At 52.0% G+C, this 12,172-nt stretch overlaps 1 protein-coding gene across 20 annotated transcripts in view; it reads left to right on the top strand.

The window, feature by feature from the left end:
* SCRIB (scribble planar cell polarity protein) overlaps positions 1 to 12,172 on the top strand; it is a 100,589-nt gene that overhangs the window by 9,474 nt on the left and 78,943 nt on the right. For all 20 annotated transcript variants that reach the window (XM_032706942.1, XM_032706882.1, XM_032706959.1 and 17 more), the window contains exons 2-5: positions 8,160 to 8,277; positions 8,512 to 8,590; positions 9,727 to 9,816; positions 10,577 to 10,633. In XM_032706942.1, the coding sequence (XP_032562833.1) occupies positions 8,160 to 8,277; positions 8,512 to 8,590; positions 9,727 to 9,816; positions 10,577 to 10,633 (344 nt within the window). The remainder of the gene's footprint in view (positions 1 to 8,159; positions 8,278 to 8,511; positions 8,591 to 9,726; positions 9,817 to 10,576; positions 10,634 to 12,172) is intronic.

Below are 12,172 nucleotides of genomic sequence, written 5' to 3'. Positions count from 1 at the left end.
TAACTAGGAAAATGGAAGTGAAACACAAGGCTCAAATACATGATCTGGTTTTGCTGTCAGCATTCAAGGTGTGCTGCATTGCCCTTGCTGATGGATGGACAGATGGATTGACACCTCCTGCCCGTGGTGCAGGGTCCTGTGCATTCATCCAGGCTGGAGGCAAACATAAAACTCAGCTGGGAGCCCAGCCCATGGTGGCTTGGGAACCAGGCCCTCTTGCTCATGAATCACTAGGAGAATTGTAATTGTTTTCCTGCTTCACAGTCTGATTCTGCCTTTAATTAAACCTGTGCTGTCCCACTGGAGGCAGGGACTGTGCTGGCAGGGCTGGACAGTTGGACTTGAAATTCTCTGAAGAGAAATGAGAGGTGAGGAGGACCTGTCCTTAGCACAGGCACTTCCAGGGTTGGAAGGGTTGGCAAGGTCTCTGCCTTGTATCCCTTTAGCCTGTGTTGGAGGAACTGTCACACAGCAGGTACTGCTGGGGTACTCGGTTCGTGCAGCAAAATCATCTGCTTCCAGTACCGCTGGCTCAGGGCTGGTGTTTTGGGGCAAGCCTGGGTTGTCACAGGTTGTTTCTGAGGAAGAGGAGATGCCTGAGCCCTCCTGTTAGGGCAGCAGAGCTGGGAACACTGTGATGGTTTTGTCTGCAGAAGCAGGAAGGCTCTGTGCCATTCCAGAGTGAAGATTTTGTTTGCAGTGTAGACCCTATTCCTGTTCTCCAGCTGTATCAATCATCACCACTGTATTTCAGAGCCATTGGCCTGTATATGAGATCGTTGTGGCTCTGCGGTTAAGCTGGTGCCTGACTCCTCTTCCCATGTCCTGCTCCCCTCCAGCAGTGCTGCGGTGTCTCACCTCAAGGGATGCCCTGTCTTCTGAGGTGATGCACTGAAACCTGCCTAAAGCCAGCTGGGCTGAGGGGAGGAATGTCCCCATGGCCTGGTGGCACTGGGCAGAGGCCCCCCTGCTGTCTGAAGGAGGGGTGCTGGGGCCAAGGCAGCACCCACGAGCTGTCCGTGCTGAGGACAGCACAGCTCCTTCTCTGAGGAAGCTGGTAAAGGAGCCTGGGCATCCATCTGCCTTCCTCCCTCCCTCTTGACACGTGGAGATGGCTCTCCTGCAGGTACAGGTGGGAACATGGGGGCTGACCATCGGAGAAGAGCCAAGGTGATGTTGGGGAACATCCCATGTCCTAGTGCTGTTCCCCTGGAATTAGGTGCCAGGTGAAGGGGGGAGCTGGAGGTCAGCCTCAGGTAGACCAGAAGCCCCTTTTTTTATAGCCTCAGGAAAACATAGAATTGTGACACTGACCTGGGAGGGGTGATCAGTCTGCATGCAGACATGGTCTGTGTCTTCCAGGTCCCAGGCTCGGCAGCCAAATGCTTTCTCTCCTTCCTCGGGAGTGAAGATGCATCTTCCTGCCGGTGGGACGGGAGCTGTAGGACACGTGGGCTCATGTTGCCATCGTGTGCACAGTGGATGGGCACAGGGCTCAGGGCTCTGGCCTTGTGGCCGTGGTTGCTGCAGGCCGGGTGCCGGTGTCACGGGCGCTGACATTCCGCACGGGAAGCTCGGTGGGTCTGGTGGATCCGTCCTCCTGACCTGCCATGCACCTTCAGACTGCCTGGATTGTTCTGGGGCTGCAGCCCATTCCCTCCTCCTGTCTGAGCAGCAAGGCTGGCTCCACCAGCCCACCGTGCCACTGTGGGGGTGGCTGTGGTGCCCCAGTGCTCTCAGCCCCAAGCTGGGCTGGCTCTGTCCCTAATCCTGGCTGGGGAATAGTTGGCTCTCCAGCCCTGCCTGGGATTTTGTTGTTTCTGGGAAACGGCATAGCTGACTGGTGGCTCAGAGTGTTTGTCCTGATCCTTTTATCCATTGTCCTTTCTCCTTTTTTCATTTTCCACCTCTTGATCTGACTGAATAAGTGAATGGGGGGAGGACCAAGGCTCTGCCAAGCATCGAACTGCAGCAGGAGGGAGCTGTGGGGGTGGTGTCTGAGTTCCCAGAATCACTGTGTGGATACCGTGGTTCTCTCAGCTTAAGAGCTCCAGTAACCCTTCATTCATGTCCTGAGGCTCTGCTGCAGCCTCAGCACTAATGCTGGGAGCTTCATAGACACAAACACGGACAGTTAAAGAAGCAGGATTGAGTTTGGAGAACGCGTCATGTCAGCAAGCTGGAGAAACACAATTTGGAAGCTTTGTCATGATAGAGAGGGGGATGGAACCTCCTCCAGATGGTTCCTTACAGACAGAGGCTGGGCTAAGAGGGCCCCTTGAGAGACTGCTGTCTGTGTGCGTGTCACATGTGACTCTGGTGTGTGACACGTGTGGGACTTTGCTGTGTGTGTCCATCATGTGACGTTGCTGTGTGTGTCTGTACTGCCCTGGGTAACCTGCTGTAGCTGACCCTGCTTTGAGCAGAGGTTGGACTGGAGAGTCTTGAGAGGTCCCTTCCAACCTCAGCCCTTCTGTGGTTCTGCTGGACCCACCTCCATGGTGCAGATTGCCTTTTGGAGCAAGCTGCTGTCTGAGCAGCCTTAACCCTCACCTGTGTCCTGCTACCTGCCCCTTTGCAGTTTTGGAGCCCTCAGCTCTCCGAAACTTCCCCTGCTTTGTGGATGTGCCTGGGAGCTCCGTGCTAGTGTCTGCAACCTGTGGGATGCCTGCCTGGTGCTGCTCTGGGCTGGCTGGTACTGTTCTCTCTGGCAGGGCAGGAGGTGGTTGGTGCAGCCAGGTTTGGAGCAGGGCAGTCGGTTCCCCACGCAGTGAATGACAAAGGGGTACAAGGGCCCTGCTGTCCCTGCTCAGGAGTGGGGCATCTCCCTCTTCTAACTGACCAATGCCACCTCCAGTGCCACCCGTGCTACTGGGGACTTGTCATGACACACGGGGGACAAGAGGCCAGAAGCTCATTTCTGAGTGGGGTGGGTGTCTCCTCCCTCCTGGCAGCCCTGTGCTTTCCCATGGGCCAGAGCTGGAGCTGTGCCCTGACCTGACTGAAGGACAGGCACATCACCACCTGATTCCTGAGCTCCCTGGGGTCGAGGACCTTTGTGCTTGTGCCTCTCGCTGGGTGAGAAGCTCTGCAGTGGGTGTCAGGCATCCTTGTGTTATCAGGGGAAATCATGTCTGGGATAAGCACCTGGGCACCAACATGTGAGGGTCCAGACTGCCCCAATGCCAAGGTGTCCCAGCTCCTCAGCAGGAGCCAGAGGTGAATCTGCCAACAGAGCTTGTGTTTGCTGCTACCAGTGTGTCTTGTTTCCATAAACTGGCTGAGCCTGTTGCTGTTTCTCTGGGTAACCTCAAATCCAACCACAGTGTGCTGTGTGGGAATGTTCCTCAGGCAGGACTGACCTCACCACCGAGGGTGAGTGAGGTGCAACCAAGGTGGCTCTGCTCAGCTGCTGCAGGGTCTCACTCTGAAGGGGATGTTTTGGGCACAGTTTTGGCTGTCAGAGCATGATCCTGCTCTGGCCAAACTGACTCCAAAGGCAGTGCTCCAAATCAAGAGGTTCATTAATAATTGCACAGGGTTTTCATCCTTTCTCACTCCTGCACAGATCAGCCAGTTGGAGCCAGTCCAGAGGAGGCCACGGAGATGATTAGAGGGCTGGAGCACGTCTCCAGTGAGGAAAGGCTGAGAGAATTGGGATGGTTTAGCCTGGAGAAGAGAAGGCTCTGGGGAGACCTTACTGCAGTCTTTCAATACCTACAGGGGCTCCAGGAGAGCTGGCAAGGGACTTGGAACAAAGGCCTGGAGTGACCAGATGGGGAGAATGGCTTCACACAGACAGAGAGCAGGATTAGATGGGGTATTGGGAAGAAATTTTTCCCTGTGAGGGTGGTGAGGCCCTGGCACAGATTGCCCAGAGAAGCTGTGGCTGCCCCATCCCTGGAGGTGTCCCTGCCCATGGCAGGGGGTGGGACTGGGTGGTTTTGAAGGTCCCTTCCTTCCGAAATCCTTCCATGGTTTGGCATCCCAGAAGTGCCATAACTTCCAGTCAAAACAGGGTCCAGCACTGAAAACCCCTTAATGGATGTCTCAGTTCTCCAGTTAAGGAAAGAAAGCAGCACAGTAAGGACAAAGGTGGGTTTGCAGGGGGGAGCTGTGTGACTCGTGGGCATGCAGTGGGGACTGGGGGATGTCCCTGGGCAGGGTTTGGCACATCGGGGGCTCCACACATTCTGCTGGTTCCCTCCCTTGGGGTGATACTGGCCACACTCAGTATCTGTCTGGCAGCAGCAAGGGACATTTAAGGGTTTTTATTTGGCTCTACAGGGGCCTGTGAACCATCAGAGTTGCATGGCTCCCTCTGCATACAAGGACCCTTTTACCTCTTTGAGGATAATTATTTGGTGGACTTCAGAGGCCCAGAGGAGTTCTGGATCCTCCGTGGTTGGAGGTTTGACCAGAAAAAGGCTTGAGCAACCTGCTCTGGCCTCATCCTGACCCTGCCTTGGGCAGGAGGTTGGACTGGAGATCTCCCAAGGTTCCTTCCAACCCGAATTATTTCGTGGATCTGCGATAAAGGTCTGTGATATATAAAAGATTGGAAGGACATTACATCACTGTACCTTTTGACTGAGAAATCCATGGATCTGTATTGCCTTTTTTTTTTTAAAGATTGAAGTAACTGAATTTCATTTCAGAACTTAGAGAAAACCCTTGAATGACTTCTCCTGTGTTCGCCTGCGTTCAGCTCTCAAAGGGCTGCTGAGGGAGGATGCTGAGGGAGGATGTTGAAAACCTGCTGCAGAGCCTGGATTTTCTGCCCTTTTTTTTTTTTTTACTATGTTGTAATTTTGTGGAGCATTTCTTATCTTTTGGCTTATGGTGCTTTACAGGCTCTTTATACCTGTCACTAATTAATGACTAATTACTGTATTTCCAGTTGGTTACACTGTGGTTGCTCTGCTCTGGGTATTGTAAGGGTTTATGCCCCTAAATGTTACTTGCAGGACAGTTTTGTAGCTGTTTTCCATCTTATCCACCCTGTGAACACCCCCATGCTCCAGGAGTGAATATCCTTGTAATACATCCTTGATTTACAAAGACTTTTCCCATGAGTTACCCAACTGCTGTTATATTGGTATGCTCCAATCTTTAGCTCTTTTGAACTAGTGATAACTTCCATCACACTCTATGCTGCTGGATTCCTGTGTGCTGGAATCCTTCTGTGCTGCTCCAGGATTCCTGTGTGCTGGAATCCTTCTGTGCTGCTCAGGGATTCCTGTGTGCTGGAATCCTTCTGTGCTGATCCATGTGGGCTTTGGGCTTCTGGGCTGCCAGGAAACAGGGAAAGATTGTGCTCACCTTATTTTCTTCAAACTTCTATTTTTGATCTTCTCTCAGTCCAGTTTGGACTCTGAAGGGTCTGAGTCAGGCAGATTTGATGATGTTTTATTTTATATATCAGAAAACGTTGAAGTTGTGGGAGTTTCACCTTATTGGAGACATTCAGTGTGGTGCTAAATCCAGAACTTGTGCTTTGCCACCTCTGGGAAATGGGCTGAACTTTGATTAACAAAAGGGATAATTGCCAGTCTCCAGAGACACAGGCTCAAGGCTTCACTCTCAGTTCTAGTGACAATTTTTAAATTAAATTGTTCTAATTTTCCAGTGTCACGAGTGAATCTCCTGTACAGCCCTTGCTTTGGGAATTGGGCCATTGGGCTGACAAGCTGAAGTCCCCAGTTCACAGAATACTGAGCTGAAATGACATGGAAATTTGTGTTAGAGACAGCATTTGCAGCTCTTGGTCACATCCTCTTGCCATCTTTGGCAAATATAAAATCTGAATTCGAGCCTGAGAACACTAATTCTCACATTTATTTTTTGTGCCCACCACTGATGGCAAGTGGCTTGTTTTATTTTTTGTCACATGTAAATATTTTATTCAGGTCCAGTGTAACTGACTCTGGCAAGTGGGATGTGGCCTCCTCAGTTCCTGTGTGGAGGGCTGTGCCCAGCTCTGGTGACAGTCTGGCAGCACTGGGGGGTTTGGGAGAGTTGGTTTGTTTTTTTTTTTCTAATTATTATTAGAAAAAAAAGAAAAGAAAAAGACAGGTGAGAGAAAATGCTGTGTGTAAACACTTCCCAGATATATTGCTGTGCCACATACAGCATGGGTTTATTCCAGTTTATTCTAAATGTTATTTAAAAGTGTGCACATCTGTTCTGAGGCTGCCTGAACCCATAGGCAGAGGCACTGCAGCCTGGGCTGTGCATGTTCTGTCCCAGTGGTTATTTTCCAACATGCAGACTCTGGCAGGTCAGCATGATGTCTTGCCTGGAATTTCCTTGCATTCTAAAATTAGGAGAAGGCTCTAGGAAACAATAGCAAATCAAGTCTCTAAACTCCTGCTCCCCCTGAACCTTTGTTGTCATTTAGACTTTCACCCACTTCCTTCTCACCGAGCTGGTTTGCATTAGATAAACTAAATTAAACTAAGTTAAACAGAGCCCACGATGGTCAGTGGTGAGAGGGCTTAGTTTTCATTTATTTACTCATTATACAATTGTTATGCTCCTCTGGGACACCAGGAGTGTGAGTTTGCTGTCAGTGCTGTTCGTCCCAGAGCACTCTGTGTGTCAGGAGTGCTGTGGAAGCGGGACAGCAGCAGGGCACTGGTTTGGTGCCCTCAGACACACTTGTGCCCAGCAGCGTGTCCTGACGGGGATCTGGAAACTGCAGAGGTTTTGATCTGCAGCAGAAACTTCTCCAGGTGCACCACCAGGCCCCGTGGTTGTCCCTGCTGAAGGGGTGAGCAGCTCGATCGTGCTCTGCACCTTGGGGGGGTTGTGTTTGCTCCCCCTCTTCATCCTCACCCCTCCCTTGTCTGCTCTGTGCTCTTGTTCTCTCAATGTGGTGGGGGTCCCACCACCCCACACCTCGTGGTACCTCCCGGCTGTTCCTGGGGACGTCTGTCCCAGCAGCTCTCGTGCAGGTGGATACCTGGAAAGGTATCACACTTGAGGAGGGAGGTTCAGAGCTCACTCTGGCTTGATCCCTCTCAGCCTGTGCTGCATGAGCAGCCCGGACTCTTATCTGTGTTTCTTGACCTGTGAGTGATCTTAGGATTCCCTGTGCTGCTGTGACCCCCTCCCTGCCTCTGCCGAGGACAGACACAGGGTGATGTGGATTAGAAGTGGCTTCTGTGTGTCACTGCACAGACCTGAGTTTGTTCCAGGTCACTTCTTAAACGATCTCATTTTCTGCAAGTGGCCCCAGGTTGTTTGTTTATTATTCCCAGCACTCCAAAACAATCCAGGAAATGCAGCAAACACCCCAGCCCTGGTTCCCATCCTGTCTGGCAATGGTTGGAAGCAGCTGCAGGATTTGCTCAGTTGACGATTACAGTCCATTGTGTTTAGAAAACTCACCGGGCCTGGTGGTGTCTTGGAGGAGTGTGATTGATGGATCGTGGAATTTGCCATCTGCAGCAGATGGAGTTATGGGAGCCAGGGTGGGTGTGAAGAGGTTAGGTGTTCTGAGACCCCTTCCAGTCACCATTCCTATGGCTGTTGTGTTTGTAGAAAGGAATTTTCTTTCCTTCTCCAGTTCTGTGTTACTTGGGCTGTACAGCTCACCTTGGCCTTTTCCATCCGGCACAAGGGGCACAAACACCCTCCCTGATTGTGAGGGGGCCTTGCCACTGATGTCCTGGTAAAATGTCCCAAACAGCAGATGTGTGTGATAGCAGAGACAGCACTTTGGACTGGAAATCTCCCTGTGTTTCTCCCTGGCTGGCTTACCTGGACCAGACTCAAACTCGAGTGTCTGTCGTGAGCTGCTTTAGAGTGACTTCCCCGTGGTGCTGGCTCTGAGAGCCTGAGACGAGCTCTTCCTGTAGGAAACAAGGAATGTCGAATTTGTATCCTACATGGGAGGGAGAAGAAGAGTGGAATAACAGATACTAAATGAATGATTGAGCTAAACTCATTTATGCCTCTATTCTTTCACCATCATCCCTTGTAGCCTTTCGTAGGGGCTCTCATTCATGCAGTGACTGCCCTGGGAGGGCCTGGCTAGGACAGGGGTTATGGGAGCAGCCAAGTGTCTCAGGGATGGCCCTCAGGCTTGTCCTGAGGTGGGGAGATGGGTTTCCCCCAGAACTGCTGCTGACCCAGTTGTATGCTCTCTGTCACAGCCTTTCTTCAGGCTCCTGAACCTGCGCAAGCTGGGCCTGAGTGACAATGAGATCCAGAGGCTTCCCCCCGAGGTGGCCAACTTCATGCAGCTGGTGGAGCTGGACATCTCCCGCAACGGTAAGGCTGGAGCTGGGTGGGAGTGGTGCCCAAGCCCTGCAGTGCTCCCGGTGCCCTCCAGCTGGGAGAGGCAGTGCCCTTTCCACACCCTGTGGAGCGGTCCCTCGGGGATCCTCAGCTGTGACAATGAGGTTGTCTTACCGTGGCTCAGGCTGCCATCTGTACCTGCTGTCCCATTTTCCACATGCTAGGCTTTTCTCAAGCCTCTTTTGTTCTTTCACCTATTTTTTCCAGACATTCCAGAAATTCCTGAAAGCATCAAATTCTGCAAATCCCTGGAAATCGCAGACTTCAGTGGGAATCCTCTCTCCAGGTAAGAAGGTGTATGCGACCCATTAGTTCAGCTGAGGAGTTGAAGTTGCTTATTCTCCCTGGCTTTCTCTGGTCTTCATCTTGTAATTGTCTTCCTGTGAAGCCGAGGCCTGGGATCACCCTGCCTGTGCCAAACCTGCAGGTGTCTGCTCTCCTGGCAGGCGAAACGCTCGGCTTGGGGAGGAGCTGCTGTGTGCTCTGTCCTCTGCAGGGCCTGGGCCTTGGATTGATGAGCCCTTAGTTGTACTGGTGTCAGTGATGAGACTTATTCAGAACTGATGACAACTGTCTTTTGAGCCCCATGTTAGGTTGTTTCCCTGATATCTCAGTGCCCCAAGCTGTGCCCGAGTGGGAATCTCTGCCTTGTCTCTCAGTCCTCTGTCTCTACAGTTCTTAATCCATAATGTTTGGGAATTCAGTGTGGCTCCCCTGTCTTGGTGAGCCGTGTTTTTGGGCACTGGTGTTTTGCTGCACTGTCTGCTGGGTCCCTGCAGGGGCCACTCAGGCCCCAGGTGCCCCCTGCACTTTGTGCTCAGGGCAGGTGCTGCCCAGGTCTCCCTTTAGGCAGATTTACTTTGCTTCCCTCCTGTGGTCCTGGGCACTGCTGGAGTGGGACAATCCAGCACTTCTTCACTAGGTGTTATTCATCAGAGCCTTTTCCTGGCCCAGGTTGAGATGAGTGTGAGGAGACAGGGGGCTCCAGGGGCTGCCTGCAGACAGCAAAGGAATTTCTTCCTTCAGGGTTTTTCCCTGTTCTGTCACGCCTTGGAGCTGTTGTGATGGTGCTTGGTCCCAGGGAATGCTGCAGTGAAACATCCTTTGTTGGGCACTTGTAGTGCTTGGGAGCCCTCTCTGCTTCCAAGTCCAAATGATCCCATGGCATGATTTAGTGTGGGATTCATGCTCGAGTACTGCAGAGCTGAGTTTGCACACCTGGACAGGTAGTGTCTTGTGCAAGGGGCTTTTGTGGTCTTGGGAACAGAACTTGTCCTGGATCAGTAGCCAGACTCAGTGTTGGTTCCTGCCTGTTTCCTTTCCATGTCTTGGGAGAAGACTGGCTTAGGGGGAATTTAGGTGTTTTGGGGCATTCAGTGCTTTGTACACAGGATTAATGGAATTTTGTTCGTGCTCTCACAGGCTTCCTGAGGGCTTCACCCAGCTCCGGAGCCTGGGCCACTTGGCCTTGAATGATGTGTCTCTGCAGAGCCTCCCCACTGACATTGGGAAGTGAGTATGGCCCTGTCCTGGCAGCGGGGAGAGGGCTGGGGTGGGGACAACACACTCGTGGGGTGGGGACAACACACTCGTGGGGTGGGGACAACACACTCGTGGGGTGGGGACAACACACTCGTGGGGTGGGGACTGGCAGGACCTGGAAGGATGAGCCAGGGGCAGCTTTGCACCCCTGTGTGGGTGCACAGTGCTGGCAGTGCTGTGTGGGCACCTCTGAGCCTTGGTTTGTTAAAAACCTTTCTGCAAAGGTTCCTGTCCTGGCCCCAGCAGCTTCTCCTCCTGTGGTCTGTGGCACAGTAAGGAGTGATTCAGGCTTCTCCAATCCTACTTTTCCTTATGTTCCTTGTGCCCATTTGCCCCTTTCCAAGCAAATGATGACTTTGGAATTATTTATGCTGCTGGAAAATGGTTCCGTGGGACTTTGCCCATGGGGTACAGTGCCCTTCCCATGGGATTTTGCTTTCCACACTTGAGGGGTTTTACCTTTTAGGACAGGCAGTCCTGTTGTGATGGCGTGTTCCTTGTCCTGAGTGTGGGCACAGTGTTGTTCCCCATGACTGCAGCAAGCGCTCGCCTCCATCAAAGCCATGTCCACCCCCGTTGTTTTTGTTCCCCCATCTCCATCCACGTGTGCACACTCATGCCTTGTGCAGGACACGAGGGGTCATCCCAGGGGAAGGGAGATGAGCAGCTCCTTGTATCCCTGAAGCCCTGTCCAGTGAACCTGGCTTTCTCGCTCCCTTTTCTCTTGCAGTTTGGCAAACCTGGTGACTTTGGAGCTACGTGAGAACCTGCTAAAGACTCTCCCCACGTGAGTGTGTGTCTGGGGGCTGTAGGAGGCTCCTGCCTGATCATTCTTGCTGCTTCCTTAGGGACTGATTCCTCAGGGACTAGTGCAGGCTCTGGCACTTGGCTTGGGAGGGCACAGGCTGGGCATCTGGCTGCATCTGGCTGAATTTCAGTAAATTGGGGTGAGGAGGGAGAGGATGATGCAGGGCTAGAGAGCAGGGAAGGATGTTCAGAGCCTCTATGCAATCTCTGTGTCAGGATTGATTTGTAATAGACAGGGTTCCCCAAAAAAGCTGCTGGAAATAGTGAGAACCATTTTTCCTGGAGAGGTGGAGCAGACAATGGATTATTTTGGAAAAAGAGAGAAATCTGTATGGATATGGGCATAGGAGGAGCTCTGTGCACAGTGAGGTTTATGGTTTGAAGAGGAGCAGGATACAGCTGAAGGTACATTTTGCTTCTGACATCTGTTTTGTTGGGTATCCCTCCTGGTTGTTCTGGATGGGATAACTGCCTTCCCTGCAGCAGACAAAACATAAGCCAGCAAGAGAGAAGAGGTAAGTGTTGTTAAATGTTTTGGAGTTAGGGACAGGGATGAGTTCCTGGTAGGGGACCTGGTTAGTGCAGGTGATGCTCTCAGGTGGATGGACGTGGAGAACTCACCAGTCCATACAATAATCTCTGCTTTGAGCCATGACAGTCTTTTGTTCAGTTTTCTACCCTCCATCAGCTCTGTCAGCTTGTTTCCTGCCTGCTTATCCATCCCACTGATGATTCCCCAGCTTTTCCTGTTGGTAGGGATTCTGCCTGACCCCTTTTTGAACAGCAACGTGTTTTGGGCCACACAAACTCCTCTGTGAAGGTGTGACACATGCAGTTATCATCACCTGTCCTCAGGGCTCTCTTACTGTTCCTGGTGGGAATTCAGTTCAGCTGCTGCTATTTTTCCCCTTTGCTCCTCTGGTTTATTTGAGGGAGAGGGCAAGGGAGGCAGCTGGTGATCCTGTGTTGAGGCATTTGGGGCTTTAATCTGGCTGGTGTGATGGCCATGCCTCCCTCGGAGATGCTGCTTTGGCTCGGGCTCATGCTCTTCCCAGGGTTATTTCCCTTGGGACCTGCAAACACAGGCTTTATGTGGCACCAGTTGTATCTGCTTGTGGAATTCCTGTGGCAGCTTCAACCCAGAGGACAAGACCCTTCTAAAAGGAGCTAAAAGGACCTGCCCTGGTCAGCTCCCAGGCCTCAGGTCTGGTGGTTACACCACACAGAAGCACAGGTCAGAATCACACGATCACCTTGCTCTGGTGCCAGAGTCACCGGATCTTTTCTGCACAGAACTTGTCAGCAGTGATGCTGTCACAGAAAGGTGATAGGAAGGGACCAGCTGAGATGGTCCCGTGTGGAATATCACCACAGGGAGAAAACAAGAGCCAAAGCTCCTTATCATAGAATCCCAGGGTGGTTTAGGTTGGGAGGGACTTTAAAGCTCATCATGTTCCAAGCGCTGCCATAGACAGGGGCACCTTCCACTAGATCAGGTCACTCCAAGTCCCATCTGGCC

Source organism: Chiroxiphia lanceolata, chromosome 1 (genome assembly GCF_009829145.1).
Source record: "Chiroxiphia lanceolata isolate bChiLan1 chromosome 1, bChiLan1.pri, whole genome shotgun sequence".
NCBI lineage: Eukaryota > Metazoa > Chordata > Aves > Passeriformes > Pipridae > Chiroxiphia > Chiroxiphia lanceolata.
This window is presented reverse-complemented; position numbering and strand designations above follow the sequence as displayed.